Source organism: Amia ocellicauda, chromosome 2, assembly GCF_036373705.1.
Source record: "Amia ocellicauda isolate fAmiCal2 chromosome 2, fAmiCal2.hap1, whole genome shotgun sequence".
Taxonomy (NCBI): domain Eukaryota; kingdom Metazoa; phylum Chordata; class Actinopteri; order Amiiformes; family Amiidae; genus Amia; species Amia ocellicauda.
Window position 1 is genome coordinate 7,831,179 of NC_089851.1, and position 27,333 is coordinate 7,858,511.

The 27,333-nt window shown below is 41.4% G+C and overlaps 2 protein-coding genes across 2 annotated transcripts; one reads left to right on the forward strand and one right to left on the reverse strand.

Moving 5' to 3' along the window:
- Positions 1 to 427: 427 nt before the first annotated feature.
- LOC136712316 (acid-sensing ion channel 1C-like) lies at positions 428 to 1,911 on the reverse strand. The gene has a single exon (XM_066688818.1). The coding sequence runs from the start codon at positions 1,055 to 1,057 to the stop codon at positions 428 to 430; it is 630 nt and encodes a 209-aa protein (XP_066544915.1). The 5' UTR covers positions 1,058 to 1,911.
- Positions 1,912 to 2,052: 141 nt separating this feature from the next.
- On the forward strand, positions 2,053 to 26,417 carry LOC136712323 (keratin-associated protein 12-1-like). Its single transcript, XM_066688832.1, has 9 exons — positions 2,053 to 2,140; positions 23,618 to 23,674; positions 24,034 to 24,119; positions 24,399 to 24,426; positions 24,792 to 24,848; positions 25,208 to 25,293; positions 25,573 to 25,600; positions 25,993 to 26,049; positions 26,329 to 26,417. The coding sequence occupies exons 1-9, from the start codon at positions 2,053 to 2,055 to the stop codon at positions 26,415 to 26,417; spliced, it is 576 nt and encodes a 191-aa protein (XP_066544929.1).
- Positions 26,418 to 27,333: the final 916 nt, after the last annotated feature.

A 27,333-nucleotide genomic window follows, 5' to 3' on the forward strand; every position in this document is an offset into this window, starting at 1 on the left:
CATGAGAATTGTAATTCCAAATGCAATTCCCTTCGACCAATGGGAGCTCTCATGCTGCTTTTGAATACATATATAAAAAACAAGTTCAATTTGAAATATATTTGCATATTAGAACAAATCTGGATATTTAACTTCTGTAATCTTGCAGAAACCTTCAAGTATATCATTATTCTTCTAGAAAATGCTAAATGTCCTGGGAGTAATTCAAGAGATGAGCGCATCATAACTTGCATTGCAACAATGGAACAAGTTCAGTGCCATCAGAGATGCGTCTTCTGAAGTATACAGAACCCCCAACACCCCCAGCCTAGGCACACACACACAAAGACAGACCCCAATACCCCACCGCCTTGGGGAAAACAAAACCAATTCAGTTAAACCTCCATCTCTAAACACCAGCAATCAAGAAAGCCAAGCCCAGTCACCCTCACAATAACGCACCAGCGCCAGCAGATGAGCACAGGCCTGGAGGGGAGCAGAGAGGAAACCTGTGGAGACTCACGGTGGTGAAGTTGCTGGAGTAGCAGTCCTCTCCGCGGAAGGTGCACTGCAGCAGCATTTCGCCCATGTCGTGGCCCGTGCGGTTGTAGAAGTCGGTCATGTTGAAGGGCTTGGCCTTGAAGCCGTGGAAGTTGGCTTTCTCCTTGAGCGCGGCCAGCACCTCGGGCTCAGCCAGGTGGGGGTTGGCGATCTGGTAGTTCTCGTTCAGCAGCGCCAGCAGCTCGCCCACGTGGAACAGGTCGTTGCGGGTGATCTTGGAGAAGCGGAACTCGTTGAGGTTGCAGACGGTGATGGCGGGAAAGGTGAGGTTGGTCGCCGCGATCTCGTCCAGCTTGGTGACGTGCGGGAAGGTGAAGTAGTAGGTGATCCGCTCCATGCAGACGACCATCAGCAAGCCCAGCGATCCGAGGAAGGACAGCGTCCAGAGGAAGCGGCGGAAGGTCAGGGGGCCGTAGGCAAAGATGTGGCTCATGCCATGCAAGGTGGAGGTGTTGGCGAACGCCTTCAGGTTGGACGGCCGGATGCTCTCGATGCTTTCCTCTGAGTCACCCTTCATGGCTGCGATAGATCCTTGTAGTGACGGCAACTTGTGCAGAATCGGTGCCACAAAATGATATAATTCACGCTCCGGCCTCGGTTAAGCGTTGCTTTATGTTGTGTTTCTTTTTGTTTTGCTTTAGCTTGTCCCTGCAGTGCGTTTGTCAAATCTCAGCTTCCCTCGTCTTTTCTATGTAAACATGCTTTCCCCTCTCCTATCTCAGTTTTTTTTGTTTCTTTTGTGGAACTCAGCTGTTTTGCAATGCCCGGTCCTGAGAGCAGCGATCCTGTGTGATTCAAGCCCCCTTTCTCTCTCTCTCTCCCTTTCTCTCCCCCTCTTTTGTATGGAAGCCAAATCCACTGACAGCTCCTGGACACCCACTTTTACAAAAGCACTCCACTGAATACCGAGGAGCGCGACAGAGGAATGAAAAGAACAAACAGAGAGAATAACATGAAGAGGAAGATGTGAGTTGTATGGAAAGGCGATGTGTGGAGAGGGGGGTTAAGTCTCAGCTCTCAATGGGACCCTTTTTCCACCAATCGGAAACACCGCCTCTGCATCGCCGCGGCAATGGAATGCAATGTATTTGTGAATGGGGGGAGATACAGAGCCGTGTTGCTCCCTGTCTCGCGCTTTTCCTTGGCTATCTCTCTCTCTCTCTTCTCAGACAAAAAGCAGGGGTCGCAGACCTCCCACCGACCCACCTCTGTGCATGACAATTGTAGCCTCCACGAGGTCGCTCCTTGTCCTTTTCTGCTCCCCCGGGCACCTGTGAAGTCTGCCCCACTCTGCCTTTTTGCTGCTCGTGCTGCCTGGCCACCAAAGCCTTACAGAACCTGCAAGCTTTCTCCTGATCTTTTGACAGTATAGATTCTGCTGTCTGCCTCTTCACTCTCTCTCTCTTTTGCTCGCTCGCTCTCCCTCTCCCTCCCTCTCCCCCTCTCTCTCTCTCTCTCTCTCTCTCTCTCTCTCTCTCTTCTTAGTAGTCAGAGTCCATCCCACTGCCGAACATGCTCAGAGAAATCCGCGGCTCCTGTGCCTGCGTGTCTCTGCGCAGACAGCCTCCCTCGCTCAGCCTGAACTTCGCTGCGCGCTGCTGTTTGTATTGTGTGGCGATAGTCAATGTCTTTGATCTGCAATCACAGCTTATCACTCATGCAGGGGAACGCTACAGGTAGTCAGTTTTGAATCCTACAATACATTCTCCCAATGTCTACCTATCCAACATACAGTGGTGGAAACATCTAGATGTACACATAGATAAAGAGATGAAAACATATATATGTGTTGTCCCTTTTAATCACATTGCAGTGTGTCTTGAATGACGTAAGTAGAATGATCAGCTGCTGTGCATTTCTGCGTGTTAATACACCTAGCCGGGCTTGTCTATCTGTAAATCTATTGATCATACTGCAGAAATTGATCTATCAGTCAATGTCGAGTGACTTGGCTCCTGCCATTTGTCAAGCAGGACTTCATGATAGTGAGCACTGAAGGGAAACCCTGCCTTCTCATTTCGCTTTTATTAATCATTTTGAATTACAGCGTGTGCTGCGGTTGATGCCTGGCTGAGACAAGAGAAACCCAAACAGCCAAGTGCAATCTGCCCGAGGCCGTTCTGTTCTCTGCCGCTGCACAGGAATGGAAGTGCATATTTCAGACTGGAGCTATAAAGGGTGATTTCTGGTGTGCATGGCAGCTGAAAGATCACCCATATGTCTTTGAGGAACCTTTTTACCTTTAAAACAATTTAAGGCATGACACTGTGCTTTATCCTAGCACACACACACACACACACACATACTTTATATTCAATTCCATTTCCTTTCTGTGGAGCAACAAAGTATAACACAGCCTCAGGCAGATTTCTCTTGGCCGTTTACGTTTCTTGTCTTAGCCAAGCATCAAGTATAGATCGAAAAAAGTGGAAGCATCTTGGGGAGCCTTCATCCAGCAGTGGATCGATATGGGCTGATGATGTATGTATATATATAGATTTAATCATCATCATCATCATCAGTCCATTTCTATCCACTGCTGATCCACTGCGATCCACCTCTCCAAGATGTTTCCACTTCCACTTCGATCTACAGCTTCTCTTTTCCGCGTCACGCCTGCAAAGTGTATGATTTCATCTTCCCGACTTCTAGGTCTTTTTTCATCTCTTGGGATCCAATTCCATAACTTCCTTTGTCCATCTTTGATCTGTTCTTCTTGCAGTGTGTCAGGCCCATTGCCATTCTAACACTTTCACTCTTGTATTGATTTTTTTCATAATATCTGTGTCTGTGCTTATTTGTTGTCCAAAGTAGACATAACTTTTGAATATCCGCTGATCTACTTAAATTGTCTTAGATTTAACAAAGCTGGTAAACATGAGTTTTGTTTTACTTACTTTTGTGTTTTTGCAAATATGACGATGTCATTGGCAAATCGTAAGTCTTTCAAATAAAATCTGTTTAACTTGATTCCCATTTCTTCCCAAAAGTTAATGCTTTTAAGACCATTTTTTAGGTCTTAGACTGTTGCACAAAAAAACTTTAAATCAGTTTGGTCTTAAATTGAAGTCATTTTTTAAGCCTACCCTACACCAGGCTTAAATGGGGAAAAGGTATCTCTTGCTATTGAAACTGACATGAAACCAACATGGCAGCACATATGCCAGGTAATTTAGATTTTTTTATATGAAAGGGCATACATACAAAGTAATGGAAGTTTAACTAATAATAGTTGCAACTAATTTGACACTGAAATGTTTAATTTAATGAATAAAAACTGTATTAATAATTTAGGTGAACTATTACAAATCTATTATCTAGTATTTACAACCAACAACTCTTAATAAATTACAATAATACTTTTCTCCTTCCCCATTTAACTCGAATCTTGCCATTTATAACTTTAACATTTTGATTTCTAGATCAAGTTTTTCCCTTTACAACAAAAGATTTCCCTTCTGAAGTTCCAACAATTCAACGTAAAGTTCCTCTCTTTGAACCTAGTTTTTATTTTTTTAGTTTGAATGGGGCCGACATCTTCAGAATCGTATTATTAGTATTATTAAATATGTAAATGTACTGTTGTTATGCAGTCGGTAAAACAGCTGTCAAATAAGCAATATATATTAATAATTGTAACAATACAAATAGGCATACGTTAAAATGAGTATTTGTATTAAACCCCACTCCCAAACAATATGCATATCATGTGATGCATTTATATATGTTTAATATAACAAGTGTTTCAGCTATTATATCAGATGATGCACAGTGAGGTTTGCAGGAGCTGTCCGGTAACTAGAGGGTTAGAAATGTACTGAGCAAAAGCAGGACGTGTCCCCCCTCAGCGGCTTATTAAACGTAGCGAGTGTCAGCGAGTTGTATGTGTAAAAACGTAGTATACTTTCTATTATTGATTGTACTGTATTTAAACATAACATGAACAGTGACGTGAAACGAAGTGCTTTTAAAAACTGATTTAAAAATACATTTACAGTGCGCACACGGCTTCATTTTTGTCAGCATTTCCACCCAAATGTACCCGTTTTCTTATGATTAGTTTGCTCAACTATCGCACGTTTTCATTTTCGGTGAAATTTGTATTTTTTACTTTACAAGCAGCCATTTTGTTTTTTTCATTCTTCACAAAAATAGTAAGACCAGACTTCGCTGCTGAGCACCATCAGGTGAGCCAGGGCTGACGTCACAGGTCTTATAGCAAGGTCTTATGTAAGTCCAATTTCACAGGACTTAGACTAAGGCTATGTATTATATTTTTAGTGCAACGGGCCCCTGATAACTGAGTTTGTATATTGAATCAAATAATTTCTCATAGTCAACAAAGCCCAGCACAGAGGAAGCTCATGTTCTCCACATCTTCCCCATACTTCCTATGCAACTTGTACAAGAGGAAAGGATCTCAGTGACTTTGACAGAGGGGTCATTATTGGGGCACGAATGGCAGGAGCTTCAGTCACACAGACGCTCAACTGGCTCGTGTTCTGGACAAGCGGGCGAGTGCATGTGTGGGACACCTGTGTTAGACAGCGCTCTCCACCACCATCATCAAAACCCCAAGTGAGGGAATATCTTTTGGAAGAATGGTGTTCATCCCTCCAGTAGAATCAGAGACTCGTACAATCTGTGCCAGCAGCATTGAAGTTGTTCTGGGGCTCGTGGTGCCCAACACCTTACTGAGACACTTTATGTTGGTTTTTCCCTTAATTTGTATTTGTAAATACTTTCGATAAGATGTTACTAAGCCAATATGAATATACATTCAATATATTTAGAGCAAAATAAAGAGACTAGCTAAAAAGGAAATATAAACCCCACAAAAGAGATATAGAGTTGTAGTTTTTTTTAGATAATATTGTGTTATAATGGGATATGATAATGTACTTGGCAATTATTGCATTATAATGATATATAAAAAAATCATAATATCCATTGTATTACTATGAGCTAATGTATTACTTTGCAATAGGTTCTGCATTATTAAGAGATACAATATATTTTCACAGCCTTTGGTGTCCTATTGTTTTATATTTTATAACCATTGAGTTGCCATTTCCCATTATTATACCTGAGCCACAACATCAACAACAAAAAACATCAGCTCTTGACAATAATTGTGTCTGTCTAGTGTATAGACTAGGGGTGAATAAACATCACAATAATGTATTAATTACACTATTTATTTATGTTGAAAACATGAAACATATATGGTTTATTACATGCATTTCAGTCTAAATAAAGATTATTGTATATTTGTATACTTTACTTTCATCCAAAATAATGTGTAAGTGGGCTTCCAGATGTGTTTGTATAAAAGTTGGACTAATTATTAGAATGTGTTTGAAACCCTATGAAATGATTGAATGTACACAGTAAGGAAGATACCAGCTTCTGTGGAACTCATAAACAGTGAACAACTTGCTTTTAAAAAGAAAGTGTTTTTTAAGACAGAAAGAGTGTACATTACGTATTCAATTTACTTTATTGCCAGTCTAAACATGGGCTGGGATTAAATCAAAACTTTGACCCACCCACTAATAGAAAACTACAGAACTGTACTCAGTTACATCTTCACTTTTAGTAAGATGACACTTTCTTCTAATAAGAAATGTAACCACTATGATGTACAGCTTTGTAGTTTGCAATTAGCGGATGGGTCAAAGTTTTGATTTAATCCGGCCCATGGTTTCATGATCTCAAAGCGAGGACACATACAAGCCACACAAAATGACTCATGATCTATATAGTCTAAAGGCTGAGGGCTACTGAGATAAAAAAACTATTTTGCCTATTTTGCAAATCTGGTTACTATTAATTTGTTGACCTGATCAAATTGTTTAGTGTATGTATTGATTTATTTAATAAACCCATTACCAACAGTTTTTTTATTTGTTTGTTTGTCTGCCAATATGGAATTAGTAACTGTTAATCTACTCAATTTACTGCATTGATCCTTGTACTGACAAGGAAGAGATGCAGAGGAAGACTCATGTCCTTTCAAACATCCATCCGCGGCCATTCACAGGAAATGTGGTGGAGCAAAAGCAAGATAAGGACAACATTTGCATATCCCACTGAAAACTTAAGCTGCCAGAAGCTGCCTCTGCTACAGGGGTCACTGTTGTGCTAAGGAAACCCCGACCATCCTGGGGCAATAGCAATCACAGTGTGCTATGACATACCACATATCTACAGCGCCACTGTTGGGCTCAACCTGCGTTCTGAGTTCATAGAAATCACAACTTGAAGGATCTCTTAGGTATACGAAGAATATGATAAAGAAGGAAAATATATAAATAAATAATTGAGGTGCATCCTTTCAGTTTACAGTCGAGTGTAACCCTATCCAGAGATTTTGATGGAGATAGTTTCAGACATTAAATTTGGCAACTCTAGTCTTAATTTAAATAAAGCCCTGGTAGAGATCCCTAATTACCTGAAGTCAATTTTAAAGCCACCTGCCAGCTCTTTAATTTCAGACCAGCTTTCCCCAAGCAATCTCTTTGAACAATACTCAGCTCTCACACAACAGTATTGCATATCCTAAAACATTCGAATGTCTCTCCTCTGTGTCATGTAATACCCTCCGGAAAGCAATTTGTGGGTGAGGGCTTGGATTTCAATATGCTAATGAGGCTAAATACACGGTCTGACTAAAACTACATTATGTAAGTCAAAAACATATTTTAAAGTTGATGCTCTGGTCTCATCTGCCCCCTTGCCTGAGCCACACTGAGGCACAGTATATTTTACAGTATATTGTGCATATAACTGTGCATATTTTGTAGTATAGTACACAACTGTAATAACGCCAGTAAAAAAGTACTTGGTAGTATGTACCATATGTAGTACTTACTTTCTTGTGCATAGGAATTTTTACTTTATATGTGGGATTTATTTTATTTTATTAACTCCTACGTTGGATTTATCGTCTACACAGAACTCTCTACTATACAAATATTTTAAATATATGGCAAAATAAATGCACACAACCTTTAGGATTAACTGTAGGAGTAATCAGGGCCTCTGGATACGTTTAAAAATAAATGTAGTGATAATACCGTTTGCAAAATGCATGTAAAACTAATTTCCCTGCAATGATGTGGCTTTCCGATTGAAAATCCTTTGCCAGAATAATTTCTAATTACTTGTAATAAAGAAATCTGGTCATGTTGGAATTAAGCTTCAGTGAAAGTGTTCATATGGGAGCAGTCTTGCTTAAATGGAGGATAATAAGTCCTACATATGAGATAGTAAAAGTTGTACTTAGCATATACATATACTATTTTTCTTTTCAGTGAAACTAACATGCTTCCATTGTATATTTATAACAAAACTTGTCATGTTCGGTCATGTCTGTCTTCTGGAGTTCTACAAATCTTGTGGAAATTGAAGATAGTCTGGAAAAAACAGGTTGTACCAAGAGCATGACGCCGAGCAGGTGGGGTCTTTATACCAAGAGAAAAGGTTTCTACAGGGATTAAGCAGTACCGTCCTATCTCCCTATTACACATGGAAGGCAACCGTTTCTTCAGCATTATTGCTCTGAGGTTGTCAACTTATTTATCAAAGAACTGCTTCACTGACACTTTGGTACAGGAATTACGGGCATTCGGCATTCCGGGTTTTCCAGAATGTTTGGAACACATCAGTGTGATCGGGGAACAAGCAGCTAAACAAGAGAGGAAGGAACTCCACGTGACATTCCAGAACTTGGCTCTTGCATATGGTTCAGTGCCACATGAACTGCTGTGGGCAGCTTCAGATTTTTTCAGGGTACCGCTGACAATAAAAAATTGAGTTAGAGTCTACTTTGGAGACTTTTGTATTTCAACTGCAGAATTTCAACTACATGGCATGCATCATTTCTCCACTTGCTTTGAGCATGACAACAGAAGTAATTATTAGGGCATCAAAATAGGTAGTAGGAGGAGAACACTTGGCCTCTGGAATGTGACTTATACTTCTGGAATGTGCCCCCAATTGGAGCATACATGGATGACATGACAAACATGACTAAAACAGTAGCCTGCACTAATCGGTTATTGGGACAATTAACCACCAACATCGAGAGGGCATGAATGATGTTCAAGCCTGTTTGGCAGAAGGCAATAACAGTGCAATAGGGGCCGGCCCTACAGAGACATTTTCGTTTGCTCTGCAGCATTTACTACTAGATTTATAACCTCGCTGGCTTGCCATGCACCATCCTTTTTCTCCCCTTCTAGTTATAAACATGGCTTTACCAATTGTAGGATGTGTTACATTGTCATGTCCAATAATAATAAAAAATATGTATACTATCTTAAATATACAGACATTATTTCCTTTTATTTTGTACCTTTTTTCGAGTGGGACCCGACCCCCAGCCCATAATGACTTGCCTCCACGATGCCTAACAGATAAAGGAAATGCTCTGCTGAATACAGACAGCAATAAGCCTTCATGTTAAATAACAGTCCTCATAAAATTTAGGAACTAGGATGTTGCTGACCCTAGGGTTGTAAATAAGCCTGTAGTGATTATTCGCTGTATGGATTTGTGCAGGACATAAATTTGGGGCAGTTGTGATTTTATTTACTTGTGGTGTGCGGAATTCACTTGCTTCATTAGTATCTGCATTTCGAATACACAACAACCATCCATACTGTGCTTGTGCATTGCTACAACCTGAAATCAAAGGAAATCACCTAGGAAATATCTTGCCTTTAAAGATTGATGGCTGGCACAGTGTCCCAATTCTCCCAGTTCTGTGCTTTGAAATGGAACAGTTCAAAAAAGCATTATGTACAACCGCAAACGAAGTTAGAGGAATAGATTTTTTATTTCTAACAAATTTTAGTTGTATGTTTCTTTTGGAGCATTTCATTCTGAGATGGGTATTTCGTCTGCAAAATATATAATTAAATAAATTAAAAGTTATAATAAAAGAAATGTGCTAGTCAAGTACATCCGTTCTTTCTTTCTTTATGTATTTATGTTATATGTAGGGGAAGTGGTTTTACACAGATTTAGTATTCAATATAAAACATTATCCACTAAACAAATACAAATATTTGGTTAAATAGTTTGTTATAATATTAATTTAATCAAAAAAAAATTAACAAAGAAGGAGGAAAGTAATAAGGCACAACAAAATAAGTTGCTGACAATGGTGCAAGAGATAAAGGATTGTGGGTAACACTTTATATTATGGTGTGATTAATAAATGATTGGTAAATAATCTATAAAATTGTTAGGAATCATTCATAATGAAGATATGATTATAATGTATAATAAAGGTGTTTTGGCACTATTTTGTTTCAAATCTTTATTATAAATTATAAATCATATCTTAATTATTAATGGTTCCTAACAGTTTTATTGATTATTTACCAATATTTTATTATTCACACCAAAATATAAAGTGCTCCATTTTCAGCAACTTATTTTTATTTTGTTGTGCCTTATTACTTTCCTCCTTCTTTGTTAATGTTTATTGATTAAATTAATATTATAACAAACTATTTAACCAATCATTTATTGATGTAACATAAAGTGTTATTGTGCTTACAAGAGGATAATCTGTTTGCCTGGGTAGAACAAACAGGAACCAGGAAATAAATAGCATCTCAAATAGGAAATGGCAATAAACTAGCTTTCTTTAACAACTTTACACTAAGCATTTTGGGGTTAAGAGGAGTAAAGCAGAGCAGAGGAAGATCAGCAGAGAGCACTGGAAATTAGACAGAAGGTGGCAAAGATTGGATGATGAGATGTAGAGCAATAAAGGCATGACAATGATCTGTCAATGTATATATACACTCACCTAAAGGATTATTAGGAACACCTGTTCAATTTCTCATTAATGCAATTATCTAACCAACCAATCATGTGGCAGTTGCCTCAATGCATTTAGGGGTGTGGTCCTGGTCAAGACAATCTCCTGAACTCCAAACTGAATGTCTGAATGGGAAAGAAAGGTGATTTAAGCAATTTTGAGCGTGGCATGGTTGTTGGTGCCAGACGGGCTGTTCTGAGTATTTCACAATCTGCTCAGTTACTGGGATTTTCACGCACAACCATTTCTAGGGTTTACAAAGAATGGTGTGAAAAGGGAAAAACATCCAGTATGCGGCAGTCCTGTGGGCGAAAATGCCTTGTTGATGCTAGAGGTCAGAGGAGAATGGGCCGACTGATTCAAGCTGATAGAAGAGCAACTTTGACTGAAATAACCACTCGTTACAACCGAGGTATGCAGCAAAGCATTTGTGAAGCCACAACACGTACAACCTTGAGGCGGATGGGCTACAACAGCAGAAGACCCCACCGGGTACCACTCATCTCCACTACAAATAGGAAAAAGAGGCTACAATTTGCACAAGCTCACCAAAATTGGACAGTTGAAGACTGGAAAAATGTTGCCTGGTCTGATGAGTCTCGATTTCTGTTGAGACATTCAGATGGTAGAGTCAGAATTTGGCGTAAACAGAATGAGAACATGGATCCATCATGCCTTGTTACCACTGTGCAGGCTGGTGGTGGTGGTGTAATGGTGTGGGGGATGTTTTCTTGGCACACTTTAGGCCCCTTAGTGCCAATTGGGCATCGTTTAAATGCCACGGCCTACCTGAGCATTGTTTCTGACCATGTCCATCCCTTTATGACCACCATGTACCCATCCTCTGATGGCTACTTCCAGCAGGATAATGCACCATGTCACAAAGGTCGAGTCATTTCAAATTGGTTTCTTGAACATGACAATGAGTTCACTGTACTAAACTGGCCCCCACAGTCACCAGATCTCAACCCAATAGAGCATCTTTGGGATGTGGTGGAACGGGAGCTTCGTGCCCTGGATGTGCATCCCACAAATCTCCATCAACTGCAAGATGCTATCCTATCAATATGGGCCAACATTTCTAAAGAATGCTTTCAGCACCTTGTTGAATCAATGCCATGTAGAATTAAGGCAGTTCTGAAGGCGAAAGGGGGTCAAACACAGTATTAGTATGGTGTTCCTAATAATCCTTTAGGTGAGTGTATATGTATATATTATGTATAAGGTTGTGAGAGTTCCATGTGGGTGTGTTTAAATCTTGTGATTGGCTTTCCACACAGGTGTTTATTGATAAAGAAAAACACATGTTTGTGGAGAGTGTGGTGGGAAGCTTACAAACAGAAGGTCAAAGATGAGCGTTTGGTTTGAACAAATATAGATGTGACTGGCAGTTACATTGTTGCCTTCACAGCCCTGATTGTGTCAGTCTTTGCAGGTCTATAATTGAAATGGTAATGTGTGTAATTTAAATAGCTTTTCACTTTTGTTTCTTGCGTTCTCTCAGTGCAGGAATGCCAGTGTGAACGTCAGCTGCAATGTTTCACTGCCATCTCAAAGGGCTAGCAACTACTTAGTTAGAGCATCTGAGTATTGGTGAGATGGCAATGTTTTTATTCTAATCTTTTCTCTGTCAAATTGTTTTTTATTGGATCATGTTATTCAGATAATGTACTGCTTATGTAAACGATAGCACATCCCAGACTTTAAAAGAAAAACATAGGCTACTTACTTTGTCTACGTAATTCATTCATTCATTGTGTAAGAAATATCCATTATTTGTAATACTTATGGAATGAATGGTAAGATGTTGTGTGTCTGTTGACTGAAACACAACAAAACAATAACATAAAAAGTCAGGAGAGGTTTGGGGTGTGCAGAGGACAGACGACAGCTCACCGAGTCATTCACTCCCGTCCCACGCACTCAATGCCCCGTCCCCCTTTGAGTAGCATTTTTGAGTTGAAAGATAACCCTGCCACAGGACGCCATCCCTCCCCAACTACCTGTCTCCCTTCATCAACCTCCCAGCAGGCACTCACACTCCTGACTCAGATTCTCAATTGATCGGTCTCACCCCACATACACATCTTACAGTTTAATCCCCCCCCAACCCCACTATTATCTCAATGACTCATCAGGGTTGTCTCACAAAACAGAAGTGACAGACAGACACATAAACAATAGTGCAGCTCTTCTAATTAGCATACACAGAGATATCACTACACCATATATACATGTCTACAGATATGGTTTAAAGAAGGCAGCAACAGAGGCACTATGAACACCATTAACATATGCTCTCTGTTCAGCTGTCGTTACGTATTTACCTCGCAGCGTGACATGTGAATGTGTGCTGTAGAACTCGACTTAATTTCATCTCCACATCAACATGTCCCTCAGCTCTCATCCAGCAGGCTGTACTGCTATTACTACGACAGCGGCAACTTTTTCCCCTTGAATGTTCTGATGACTTTTTACCTGCAAAGTACTACTTTCCTGTTAGAATTAATTTGTCATTTCATTGCCTGCTGAAAAATAGAGCAGAAACCAAGATGTATTCAGTTTTTAAAATACATGAAGCATTTGGAATGCCCTAGAATTGACAACAGCACCAAAAACACATACCCAATTGCACTAAAACCATTTTTACATGATTTATTTACAAATGTATGAATTCATGTATTCTGCAATCCTATTATTATGAACACAACATGTGTTGCACTTAATGGAAGTTTCACTGGGTTTGCTTTAAAATCCCTTGTTCTAAGAGAATGCAATAGCCATATTAAAAAATCAATTAACCCGAATCACGTTAGATACACATACAGATACATAATCCATTCACCCACTGTAACACACATTGCACTCATAGTTCCTCCGGTCTTGCTCCTGTCTGAGTCAACAACCCTGGCCTCCTATCATTGCAGTGCCAACTCCTCGTCCTAATGGCACAGACTCGGCGGAGTCCAGTTTTCTGCTCTGGATAATTGGTGGTCATTGACCTGTTTTTCTGCATTAATTGCCCTGTGAGCGGAATGTGATGAAGCTGGCTGTTGACATATTTCTCCTGCAACAAGTGTGTCCCGCTTTGCTGTGCAAGCTGTGGTTGAAACCTGTCTGAACTGGTGGAGAGAGAAATGAAAGAAAAGCACTTCAGCCTCCTATTCGCCTCCTTTTTGCTGTCTTCCGTGTCGTGATACCTATCCCATATGTAGGCATATGTTTCTCTAACTTAAACATCATTTAAGATTTGCTACTTCCTTCTTGAAAAGATGAAAAACCAATCAAATAATTATACTTTTCCCCCCCAATGAAGCATTCACTAACTTAGCCCGCTGAATGTTTTATGTGACACATTCCCACTTCTTTTTTTTTTCCTTCATTAGGAAAGAGAGGTGTTACTGTGATGGAAAAGATTTTATAAATATTGCCCTCAGTCTCATAACACAGGCAACACAACCACCTCTGCTTCTCCCCACCCCTTCCAGGACACTAACAACCTCGCCACGGCAGCCCATTGAACCGGCTGCTCTTGTTGTCCGGTCTGTGCTTCTCGGTGACCAGTTAGATGGCTGTGCTCAGCACTGTGCTAACAGGGGGACCTTGGGTGAGTCTGCATTTGTGCAATCGCTAATGGGAGATATTAAGCCCAGTGTCTTTTCAGCCAGATAGCTATGCCTGTCTCTGCGGCATTCGTGATTACCTTCAGTCAAACTTGAATCAGTATTCTTTACTTCTACTAGTTGTTACTGAACTTTTTCCCCAGAGACATGTACAGTTAGGTCCATAAATATTTGGACAGTGACACAAGACACAGGAACTAAAGTCAGCTGCAGTGCAGGCCTGGCAGCATCACCAGGGAAGGAACCCAGCATCTGGTGATGTCTATGGGTTCCAGACTTCAGGCAGTCATTGACTGCAAAGGATTTGCAACCAAGTATTGAAACTCACAAATTAATTAATGATTATGTTAGTCTGTCCAAATACGTTTGAGCCCCTAAAATTGGGGGACCACATATAAAAATGGGTGTAATTCCTACACCATTAACCCAATTTGAATGTAACTACCCTCAAATTAAACATGAACATTAAACATCTTGATTGTTTCCTTTCATATGAAATGTGAGAGTATGAAGGTTTTCAATGACATGCTTGTAATCTATGATATACAACTGTAGTTGAAAGTATTCACCTTTCATTAGATTTCATTTGTTTGGTTGTTCAGTTTAATACATTATATATTTTCACAGATTGTTAAACACTGAGAAAACTGTCTATATTCCAGGTGAGTTTGGGCCTGTCTTAACTTGGTTCAATCAGCTTTACATTTTCATATTTCATTCTAAATACCTATAGGTACTGAATTAAAAATATTGATTGCATTTCACAATATGGATGTGATTAAATCTGTATATCCCTTCATGCTGTCATGCGCTTTAACCAGTGCAATCTAAGGAGCTTGTTCAATTTTAAAGCTATCACAATGTTGTTGTTTTTTTAGAAATTGAAACCATGCATGGCATTGTGTATGAAAGCATATCCGTGAATATGCACAATGGCATTTGTTTGGTTTGCCACCAAATCCCTGGGACAGCTGCTCCACAGAACCCAAACAAGCCATTTGCTAATTGAAAATAAAGTTATTTATCATTTCAAGTCCATGTGATGAAAGGATTGTTTTTTATCAAGACGAATTGTATATATGTACATACAGTGGGGGAAAAAATTATTTGATCCCTTGCTGATTTTGTACGTTTGCCCACTGACAAAGAAATGATCAGTCTATAATTTTAATGGTAGGTGTATTTTAACAGTGAGAGACAGAATATCAACAAAAAAATCCAGAAAAACGCATTTCAAAAAAGTTATAAATTGATTTGCATGTTAATGAGGGAAATAAGTATTTGATCCCCTATCAATCTGCAACATTTCTGGCTCCCAGGTGTCTTTTATACAGGTAACGAGCTGAGATTAGGGGCACTCTCTTAAAGGGAGTGCTCCTAATCTCAGCTCGTTACCTGTATAAAAGACACCTGTCCACAGAAGCAATCAATCAATCAGATTCCAAACTCTCCACCATGGCCAAGACCAAAGAGCTGTCCAAGGATGTCAGGGACAAGATTGTAGACCTACACAAGGCTGGAATGGGCTACAAGACCATCGCCAAGCAGCTTGGTGAGAAGGTGACAACAGTTGGTGCGATTATTCGCAAATGGAAGAAACACAAAATAACTGTCAGTCTCCCTCGGTCTGGGGCTCCATGCAAGATCTCACCTCGTGGAGTTTCAATGATAATGAGAACGGTGAGGAATCAGCCCAGAACTACACGGGAGGATCTTGTTAATGATCCCGCAAGGCCCCCTGCTCAAGAAAGAACATGTACAGGCCCGTCTGAAGTTTGCCAATGAACATCTGAATGATTCAGAGGAGAACTGGGTGAAAGTGTTGTGGTCAGATGAGACCAAAATCAAGCTCTTTGGCATCAACTCAACTCACCGTGTTTGGAGGAGGAGGAATGACCCCAAGAACACCATCCCCACCGTCAAACATGGAGGTGGAAACATTATGCTTTGGGGATGTTTTTCTGCTAAGGGGACAGGACAACTGCACCGCATCAAAGGGACGATGGACGGGGCCATGTACTGTCAAATCTTGGGTGAGAACCTCCTTCCATCAGCCAGAGCATTGAAAATGGGTCGTGGATGGGTATTCCAGCATGACAATGACCCAAAACACACAGCCAAGGCAACAAAGGAGTGGCTCAAGAAGAAGCACATTAAGGTCCTGGAGTGGCCTAGCCAGTCTCCAGACCTTAATCCCATAGAAAATCTGTGGAGGGAGCTGAAGGTTCAAGTTGCCAAATGTCAGCCTCGAAACCTTAATGACTTGGAGAGGATCTGCAAAGAGGAGTGGGACAAAATCCCTCCTGAGATGTGTGCAAACCTGGTGGCCAACTACAAGAAACGTCTGACCTCTGTGATTGCCAACAAGGGTTTTGCCACCAAGTACTAAGTCGAAGGGGTCAAATACTTATTTCCCTCATTAACATGCAAATCAATGTATAACTTTTTTGAAATGCGTTTTTCTGGATTTTTTTGCTGTTCTTCTGTCTCTCACTGTTAAAATACACCTACCATTAAAATTATAGACTGATAATTTCTTTGTCAGTGGGCAAACGTACAAAATCAGCAGGGGATCAAATACTTTTTTCCCTCACTGTATGCTGTGCACGTAGTGCTAAGATTCATAGTGCATGTGCAGCAGAGTGTTCCTTGTCATGACTACAGTTCTAAATACACAATAAAGACGTATAGATTGAATTGTATAAAAAACAATACCAATACAACATTTTACAGAAAAGGTTAGTTGCTGCTCATTTTGCTTCATTTTCTATAATCCCACTGTCACCTGGAGACGTATTTCTTTTCTTTCCTTTTGCCATTTTCTTCCTTTAAAAAGAAAATCAATTGTTTTAATATAAATTATGAATCATCATTTTCAAACAGGGATGCCTCACTGGGGTACAAGCTAAATAAAGTAGCAAGGAGTCCTGGTTTGATTGTGGAGTGAAGCAGCTAAACTTACCTAGGATACATGTTTATCTCCATTAGTCTGAGGAGATGACAGTGTTTATTTTGCATCTACAAAAGTAGCTGTTATTTACAGTGTAGAAACGCCTGGATCAGCAGTAGGAACAGTGAGACACAAATTATGATCAATACCAAGAGCTGGGCACCAGCATGGGGGAATCTGATATCATATTTATATATCATTCATTCTTTGCAAACAAGAAACAAATGTACTAATGTAAGGCACTCATACACAGATAAAGTCTCCTGCTCGCTCAGCACAGCTTCTAACTGTAGTGCAGCCAACATCCTTTCCTGTATAAAAACACAGCTATCTGTGTTCACTTTAAAATCAGCCGAGTCCCAGGAAGTCAACTCTTCTCAGTTTAAGTGTAGAGTTCTAATTTAATAAGACTTTCACTCAAACAGCCATTATCCAGGTGTAGAGAAACACTTTACCAGGCTGCTAAATCTGCCTTTTCTTTTTCTTTGTCTGTTATCAACCTCATCATTTTCCCCCCTTTTAATCCCCATAACATATTTTCTTTCATGCAGCCAAAACATTGGAAGGTTCTAGTCTGAAAACAGTAACCCACACCTCAGAATTAAAAGCCATGAAACAAATCAATTCAATTAAATAAGGGGAACGTTCACGCCTCCCCACAGGATTTGCTTGTTTGCATCTTTTTTATTTTGGGAAACTCTAAATTTTAATTGATTTGTTCCAACACAAAGCCCAGTGGATTTGAAGAATAAGAATAGTAATTTTAACTAATTTGACACCATTGCCTTTATATGTGATAAATTGATCTTTAAGCAGCCGAATGCATAACTAAATGAACCACTTTAAAATAAAACACTATCCCTCCAAAGCAATTGATTTACAGAGGTTTAGACCTTTATTTACACTTGAAATTACTGTCAATCCTGTGTTTGCATTTGCACTGCAGCTCCAATTTATCACTGAACTTGTTTACAGTATTGTTGCGTATTTGGGTTTCCAGATGGACTGTGTTCCAAGCGTTGTATTCAGACAATTAGGTGGGAGTTAAAAGGTTAAGGCAATTTGTCATTCTTCTCAAGTCAAAACAAACACAAACAGATTTTTTTGGGGAGTTGCAAAGCTGGACACCCTGCACTGAAATCCTATTTATAGCGAAATGTAAATAGGAAACTCGGCTGTACAATCCTCTGTCATTCACGCTGTGTGTGTACCTGCCAGAAACAACTCAGAAATTGTCTACTGAAACATTCTCGACTGAAATATAACCAGCTGTCATTGCTGGACTACAATGAGTTTGGCTTAGACTTTAGGTTCGAATTAATCTTTTTCCAAGCGTGCTGCAAAAAGAATTATTCCTCATTTCTCATGGGGAGCACGCTAAAGCATTAAAACTAATGATCAAGCCAGAAACTGTGATAAAGAATACTATAGGAGTCTTACCACGGGACATTAATAATGTATTTGAAAACAAAGGACTTTTTAACTGCCAACTCGCAAACCTCAAGGACTCTGGATGTCTCTGTGAACACAGGACTCTTATACCATTTTGTGAAGGAAAAAACGTGTTTAAAAATCCCCAAAACTTTTGCAGAAGAGACTCCTCGAGCGGTAGAAGTCAGACAAATGAGGTGCTAAAATAAAACCTCCGCAAACAGGAAGGAACTAAATCATATCAAATAAATTGCCATTGACTGCTTCAGCAATTCAGCTTCATGGAGTTTCCTATTTTCCTCAGAAGGTCACCAGTTTAATCAAAGAGCTTATTGTGCTTAATAACCTTTTAGAAAATATTAGCCGTATACAAACTGGAGGCTTAGAAAAATTGCATACCTACCCAACCATTCATCTTCCATCATTCTCTCCTGGGAAAAAAGCACACAAGGAAAAAGCAGTTTATAATTGTTCATGGCCTAGGTGCTAAAATGCTGGGGAAATAATTAATTGGTTGAGTTGTAAATGAAAGATATTGCCTTAATCTTCCTCATTTGGAAATATTTAAATTCGTCTTCAAGTGATGAAAGTTTCAGTTTTGATGAAAGAGACTGTATTTGCATGCGCCAGTAGAGTGAGATGATTAGCACATTTTCAAATGCGCAAGGATTCCTTCTTAATTACTCCAATTCCTCGCGTAGAGTCGTCTGATAAAATACCTTAATAGAGTTGTTTTCCGTCATCTTAAAAGGCACAAGATTGTGCGTGAAAATGGCGCACAGCTGTGTGATATCTGGAAAAGAAGAAACTAAACTTCAATCGGGATCAAGGCGTTATGGAACAGAGGGCTCTTTTTGTCGGGAGCATGGGAAGAATCAGTCTGAACGTTTTGGTCTTCCCTGGGATGTGTTAGGATGAATTAAATAGACGATGTGAAATCAAGCTTCTGTTTATCTGAGCAATCATTTATTTACTTGCCCTTTCATATCCTCATTTCAAATAGTTAACTGTTATTAAGTTGTCGTAAGTGCCGCTTTCCAAATCAATAAGACAGAACAGTGAGAACAGCACACTAAGAAATGTGGAAGTGTTTAATTATTTCAGCAGGATTTGGGATGGGATTGCCAGACACTTTAAAATTACTACGTTTTCTTTCACATTTTATCCCCCCAACATCCTTGAGAAGAACAAGTTTGATGTAAGTTGTAGACTTAACTTTGTTTATTCCTTTAAAAACTGTGACACCCTCCCTCTATCTTCCAAAGGTAAGGAATGTGTTAAACATGATGTGGCCTCCAAGCATGAGACCATCTGTACGTGCTCTTCAATTTGACCTTTTCTAAAGCATTGGTGGAGATTGTTATTATTTTTGTTAAACTTAATAGTGCAGATAATGTGAATTATGTATTTCAGATCTGATCATTCTAGCCCATCTTTACCATAAAGGTTCTGGTGTTGTATTCTACATTGTAATGATAAAAGCTGGACATTAAACATCAAAGCGTTAAGCTCTACACCGTGGAAGATGGGTGTGACATCTAGAGTAGCTGGTGCCTGGTTGGCTGTACCCAAGCTAACCTATAACTGAACCTTTTCACCCTGGAACAGAGGAAACTACGTGGGGATTTGATTAAAGTCATCAAAATCATGAAAGGCATCAACCACATCAAACCAGAGGAGCTTTTCCAGATCAGCAGGGACACACGCACCCGGGGACACAAATAGAAATTGGGCTTCAAGACATTCAAGACAGAAAACAGGAGACACTTCTTCACACAGAGAGGCGCCACAATCTGAACAAACTCCCCAGCGATGTGGTTGAAGCGACAATTTGGGAACATTTAAAAATAGACTGGATAGGATCCTTGGATCACTTAGTTATTAATGGACACCAAACGAGCACGATGGGTCGAATGGCCTCCTCTCGTTTGTAAACTTTTATATGTTCTTATGTCAGTACATTGTGTCAGAACCAGAGATGCGAGCTGATTGGTCCTTGTCAGAATGCCACTGTGGATTGGGTCACACTGGTATCTATCAAACCAGATCTCAGATGTAATGGTTGGATCTCCTCTCAGCCTGCATGTTCAAGTTCACAGGGTCCGTCCTTCACTCTGGGTGAAGACTATCGCAGACTATTGAGTCCAGCTTTCCTTTTCACTTATTATTATTATTTTTTCAATCTTGAAAGAGATCCTGTCACATCTATCAGAATTATTAACAGTCTTTATCAAATAAAAAAATATATAACCCAACATTTACCTCTTTTATTGCTTGAAACTATGCTTTAATCATAGTTTTATTTCCCAGGTTTACAAAGTTAATGTAATTGTCTGCAGTGTACCTCCAGTGATAAATGGGTCTTAATAAGAAAGGTTCAAAGCTGATATGAGCTTCATAATGGAAGTGAAGGGCTGATTTCTTTATCGGGATCAAATGTGCACGTTGGGAGGCCAATACGAGCTGTAAAAAGTGCACAATGACTTTCAGTGTCTTTTCCTATATGCTATATAACAGAAACACACGTCCTGGTTTTTAATTTACTCGTCTGAAAGGATGGGACCATTGCATTTGTGTTCAGATTTCTTGCCATCTATCCTAAGCAATGGGGTATATATGTCATCTTTCTGAGCATTAGCACAACCACTTTCAAAGCTGTTTGCCCAACCCTCGCCACTTTGTCACCCTCCGAATGAACGACAGGAGGGAAAAAAGTAAAACGGTCTGATGTAAAATAGTTATTTAATTCCAATCTTAGCAATACTAGTAGTAGGAGTAACAGGAGTCATTGTATTTTATTTTCCACACTACTGTATGTAAATGTGTACCTGCAAATCTTCACCATTACTGTTTTTGGCAGACAATCGGGAGCCCACAAAGCTTTGTGAATCACCAGGAATGTGTTTTAAAACAGATTCATTTGAGTGGCATAGCGTTAACCTATCAACTGTACTTATTTCCTGCAAACACAACTTTGAATACATCTCTCTGTCGTCAATATCAGTTTTTCAAGTGTGATTTATCTTTGGATTTTATCGATAAAATTAATAAATACATTTAAATCATGTAGAGGTTAGCAATCACCTCCTGAAACACAGAAACACTTCATCATCTGCAAAACTTTGACCTCTAGGCTAAATGTTTGTTCTGAATAGCAAATTAGCTTGCTGGTAGACCACATCAATATGGCATCATATGCTTTTAAAAATAGTGTATCACCAGATATTTCTTCCTAAGTTCTTTTTCCACTAAATTTCACAGTTCATTTTCTGCCTGGGACTTATTTTCTGAGCATGAAAACGTAAGTAGGATTGAGTTGGTGGACCCCTTATTTACTTTTTTCAAAACAGTTTAGTCACATTGACCCTAATTTATTCTGCATTCTGTCTTTATCTGAAATCCAGTCTTCTCTGTGTAAGATACACTCGTCATCCTTTAACTATACAGAACAGCAGGAGTGTGGGTTTAAAGCTGATTCAGAAGTCTAAACGAAGAATACATCTCCACCCTGTCAATTAATGGTCTTTTACCACAAATAAATGAGCCGTTCACAGCTAACAGACACAATTTCTCATGAAATACATTACTGGTTGATTTAACATAACTGGGCATTTAGGCTCTTGTAGTAGGCCTCTTGTTACAATGTGTACTGCCTTAATGACTGCATTAATAAAAACAAGTGCCAGGCACCGACTCTGATGCATTTCCACACCTTTCCCAATGAATCATCTCTCTGTTTTGCACCTTTGAGCTGTTATCAGCAGCACAGCACTGCTGGACACAGACACCTACAGACACTTAGGTAAGTCACGGAGAGTCATTCAATGTATTGGACCGTGCAGGAGCTTTTCCAGATCAGCAGGGACACACAGACCCGTGGACACAAATGGAAATTGGGCTTCAAGGCATTCAAGACAGAAAACAGGAGACACTACTTCACACGGAGAGGCGTCACAATCTGAACAAACTCCCCAGCGATGTGGTTGAAGCTTAAAATTTGCAAAAAATAGACTGGATAGGATCCTTGGATCACTTAGTTATTAATGGACACCAAACGAGCACGATGGGGCGAATGGCCTCCTTCAATTTGTAAACTTTCTTATGTTCTTATTGGTGGATAGATTTAAAAAGTTACAATGCATTACGATGATCAGTATATACAGTATATCAGTGTCTACAGTATAGATATCCCAGTAGGATGATTTTATGATGTATACAGATAGATTTGTTTCACAGCCTCATGCTGAGTTAAAAATATATATATATATATATATATATATATATATATATATATATATAGTTTTGTTCAAGCTTTCCACTGTGAAGAGTACAGCACCTTTGAGGTTCTTGTGAATTGTAAAGAAAATTGGTTACAGGAACGGAGAGGTCAATATATACTATAATTCTATTTGTCCACTGTTGCTTATAGACCACTTCATAAACCTTTCTCTTTTTCTGCCTGTACCATCTACTACCTTGATGAATAAAACCTTAAACTCACACAGAAGAGATTTGGTAGCATGTGGAGTGAAACCCCATGGTTTATTTGTTTCTGTCAATTTTGTGATTTGTGTGTAGGACACCAGAATCATGCTGTTTAGTGCACTTTTTTGAAGGACTAGATGTGAGAGAGAGAGAATCTGTGTGATGTAGCATCATGGTTATAGCTGAGGACAAAATCAATATTTATTCTGGCATACTATATTTTTGAAAACATAAACAATCAAGTGAAGAGTAGTAACAACAACAACAATAATAACAATGATGATGCTTACAATAGAATTTTGTATGAGGCAAGAACGTAATGAAAATAATTACTTAAGATTTTCTTTAAATATTTCCTTCACGTCGATTATTTATTTATGTATGTATTGGCTTCAGATCAGACTCTGTGCTTGTGCCTCCAGTCTGCGACTCTGTGCTTGTGTCCACAGTCTGTGACTCTGCTTGTGTCTGTGACTCTGTGCTTGTGTCTCCAGTCTGTGACTCTGTGCCTGTGTCTCCTCCAATCTGTGACTCTGTGCTTGTGTCTCCAGTGTGTGACTCTGTGCCTGTGTCTCCTCCAGTCTGTGACTCTGTGCTTGTGTCCCAGTTTGTGACTCTGTGCTTGTGTCTCCTCCAGTCTGTGACTCTGTGCTTGTGTCCCAGTTTGTGACTCTGTGATTGTGTCTCCTCCAGTCTGTGACTCTGTGCTTGTGTCTCCAGTGTGTGACTCTGTGCCTGTGTCTCCTCCAGTCTGTGACTCTGTGCTTGTGTCTCCAGTCTGTGACTCTGTGCCTGTGTCTCCAGACTGTAACTCTGTGCTTGTGTCTCCTCCAGTCTGTGACTCTGTGCTTGAGTCTCCAGTCTGTGACTCTGTGCTTGTGTCTCCAGTCTGTGACTCTGTGCTTGTGTCCCCACTCTGTGACTCTGTGCTTGTGTCTCCAGTCTGTGACTCTGTGCTTGTGTCTCCTCCAGTCTGTGACTCTGTGCTTTTATCCCTAGTCTGTGACTCTGTGCTTGTGTCTCCTCCAATCTGTGACGCTGTGCTTGTGTCTCCAGTGTGTGACTCTGTGCCTGTGTCTCCTCCAGTCTGTGACTCTGTGCTTGTGTCCCAGTCTGTGACTCTGTGCTTGTGTCTCCAGTCTGTGACTCTGTGCTTGTGTCTCCAGTCTGTGACTCTGTGCCTGTGTCTCCTCCAATCTGTGACGCTGTGCTTGTGTCTCCAGTGTGTGACTCTGTGCCTGTGTCTCCTCCAGTCTGTGACTCTGTGCTTGTGTCCCAGTTTGTGACTCTGTGCTTGTGTCTCCTCCAGTCTGTGACTCTGTGCTTTTGTCCCAGTTTGTGACTCTGTGATTGTGTCTCCTCCAGTCTGTGACTCTGTGCTTGTGTCTCCAGTGTGTGACTCTGGCCTGTGTCTCCTCCAGTCTGTGACTCTGTGCTTGTGTCTCCAGTGTGTGACTCTGGCCTGTGTCTCCTCCAGTCTGTGACTCTGTGCTTGTGCCTCCAGTCTGTGACTCTGTGCTTGTGTCTCCAGTGTGTGACTCTGGCCTGTGTCTCCTCCAGTCTGTGACTCTGTGCCTGTGTCTCCTCCAGTCTGTGACTCTGTGCTTGTGTCTCCAGTCTGTGACTCTGTGCTTGTGTCTCCAGTCTGTGACTCTGTGCTTGTGTCCCCAGTCTGTGACTCTGTGCTTGTGTCTCCAGTCTGAGACTCTGTGCTTTTATCCCTAGTCTGTGACTCTGTGCCTGTGTCTCCTCCAATCTGTGACGCTGTGCTTGTGTCTCCAGTGTGTGACTCTGTGCCTGTGTCTCCTCCAGTCTGTGACTCTGTGCTTGTGTCCCAGTTTGTGACTCTGTGCTTGTGTCTCCTCCAGTCTGTGACTCTGTGCTTGTGTCCCAGTTTGTGACTCTGTGCTTGTGTCTCCTCCAGTGTGTGACTCTGTGCTTGTGTCTCCAGTCTGTGACTCTGTGCCTGTGTCTCCAGACTGTAACTCTGTGCTTGTGTCTCCTCCAGTCTGTGACTCTGTGCTTGAGTCTCCAGTCTGTGACTCTGTGCTTGTGTCTCCAGTCTGTGACTCTGTGCTTGTGTCCCCACTCTGTGACTCTGTGCTTGTGTCTCCAGTCTGTGACTCTGTGTTTGTGTCTCCTCCAGTCTGTGACTCTGTGCTTTTATCCCTAGTCTGTGACTCTGTGCTTGTGTCTCCTCCAATCTGTGACACTGTGCTTGTGTCTCCAGTGTGTGACTCTGTGCCTGTGTCTCCTCCAGTCTGTGACTCTGTGCTTGTGTCCCAGTCTGTGACTCTGTGCTTGTGTCTCCAGTCTGTGACTCTGTGCTTGTGTCTCCAGTCTGTGACTCTGTGCCTGTGTCTCCTCCAATCTGTGACGCTGTGCTTGTGTCTCCAGTGTGTGACTCTGTGCCTGTGTCTCCTCCAGTCTGTGACTCTGTGCTTGTGTCCCAGTTTGTGACTCTGTGCTTGTGTCTCCTCCAGTCTGTGACTCTGTGCTTTTGTCCCAGTTTGTGACTCTGTGATTGTGTCTCCTCCAGTCTGTGACTCTGTGCTTGTGTCTCCAGTGTGTGACTCTGGCCTGTGTCTCCTCCAGTCTGTGACTCTGTGCTTGTGTCTCCAGTGTGTGACTCTGGCCTGTGTCTCCTCCAGTCTGTGACTCTGTGCTTGTGCCTCCAGTCTGTGACTCTGTGCTTGTGTCTCCAGTGTGTGACTCTGGCCTGTGTCTCCTCCAGTCTGTGACTCTGTGCCTGTGTCTCCTCCAGTCTGTGACTCTGTGCTTGTGTCTCCAGTGTGTGACTCTGTGCCTGTGTCTCCAGTCTGTGACTCTGTGCTTGTGTCTCCAGTCTGTGACTCTGTGCTTGTGTCCCCAGTCTGTGACTCTGTGCTTGTGTCTCCAGTCTGAGACTCTGTGCTTTTATCCCTAGTCTGTGACTCTGTGCCTGTGTCTCCTCCAATCTGTGACGCTGTGCTTGTGTCTCCAGTGTGTGACTCTGTGCCTGTGTCTCCTCCAGTCTGTGACTCTGTGCTTGTGTCCCAGTTTGTGACTCTGTGCTTGTGTCTCCTCCAGTCTGTGACTCTGTGCTTGTGTCCCAGTTTGTGACTCTGTGCTTGTGTCTCCTCCAGTGTGTGACTCTGTGCTTGTGTCTCCAGTCTGTGACTCTGTGCCTGTGTCTCCAGACTGTAACTCTGTGCTTGTGTCTCCTCCAGTCTGTGACTCTGTGCTTGAGTCTCCAGTCTGTGACTCTGTGCTTGTGTCTCCAGTCTGTGACTCTGTGCTTGTGTCCCCACTCTGTGACTCTGTGCTTGTGTCTCCAGTCTGTGACTCTGTGTTTGTGTCTCCTCCAGTCTGTGACTCTGTGCTTTTATCCCTAGTCTGTGACTCTGTGCTTGTGTCTCCTCCAATCTGTGACACTGTGCTTGTGTCTCCAGTGTGTGACTCTGTGCCTGTGTCTCCTCCAGTCTGTGACTCTGTGCTTGTGTCCCAGTCTGTGACTCTGTGCTTGTGTCTCCAGTGTGTGACTCTGGCCTGTGTCTCCTCCAGTCTGTGACTCTGTGCCTGTGTCTCCTCCAGTCTGTGACTCTGTGCTTGTGTCTCCAGTGTGTGACTCTGTGCCTGTGTCTCCAGTCTGTGACTCTGTGCTTGTGTCTCCAGTCTGTGACTCTGTGCTTGTGTCCCCAGTCTGTGACTCTGTGCTTGTGTCTCCAGTCTGAGACTCTGTGCTTTTATCCCTAGTCTGTGACTCTGTGCCTGTGTCTCCTCCAATCTGTGACGCTGTGCTTGTGTCTCCAGTGTGTGACTCTGTGCCTGTGTCTCCTCCAGTCTGTGACTCTGTGCTTGTGTCCCAGTTTGTGACTCTGTGCTTGTGTCTCCTCCAGTCTGTGACTCTGTGCTTGTGTCTCCAGTGTGTGACTCTGTGCCTGTGTCTCCTCCAGTGTGTGACTCTGTGCCTGTGTCTTCTCCAGTCTGTGACTCTGTGCTTGTGTCTCCAGTGTGTGACTCTGTGCCTGTGTCTCCTCCAGTCTGTGACTCTGTGCTTGTGTCCCAGTTTGTGACTCTGTGCTTGTGTCTCCTCCAGTCTGTGACTCTGTGCCTGTGTCCCCAGTCTGTGACTCTGTGCTTGTGTCTCCTCCAGTCTGTGACTCTGTGCTTGTGTCCCAGTGTGTGACTCTGTGCTTGTGTCTCCTCCAGTCTGTGACTCTGTGCTTGTGTCTCCAGTGTGTAACTCTGTGCCTGTGTCTCCGCCAGTCTGTGACTCTGTGCTTCTGTCCCCAGTTTGTGACTCTATGCTTGTGTCTCCTCCAGTCTGTGACTCTGTGCCTGTGTCCCCAGTGTGTGACTCTGTGCCTGTGTCTCCTCCAGTCTGTGACTCTGTGCTTGTGTCTCCTCCAGTCTGTGACTCTGTGCTTGTGTCTCCAGTGTGTGACTCTGTGCCTGTGTCTCCTCCAGTTTGTGACTTTGTGCTT

Bases quoted from the DNA above. Each gene is read 5' to 3' on its own strand.
- LOC136712316 (XM_066688818.1), bottom strand. From the start codon at position 1,057: ATGAAGGGTGACTCAGAGGAAAGCATCGAGAGCATCCGGCCGTCCAAC.
- LOC136712323 (XM_066688832.1), top strand. From the start codon at position 2,053: ATGCTCAGAGAAATCCGCGGCTCCTGTGCCTGCGTGTCTCTGCGCAGA. The intron at 24,849-25,207 runs GTAACTCTGTGC...TTGTGTCTCCAG, and splicing joins TGTGCCTGTGTCTCCAGACT to TCTGTGACTCTGTGCCTGTG. The intron at 25,294-25,572 runs GTCTGTGACTCT...TTGTGTCTCCAG, and splicing joins CTGTGCCTGTGTCTCCTCCA to TGTGTGACTCTGGCCTGTGT.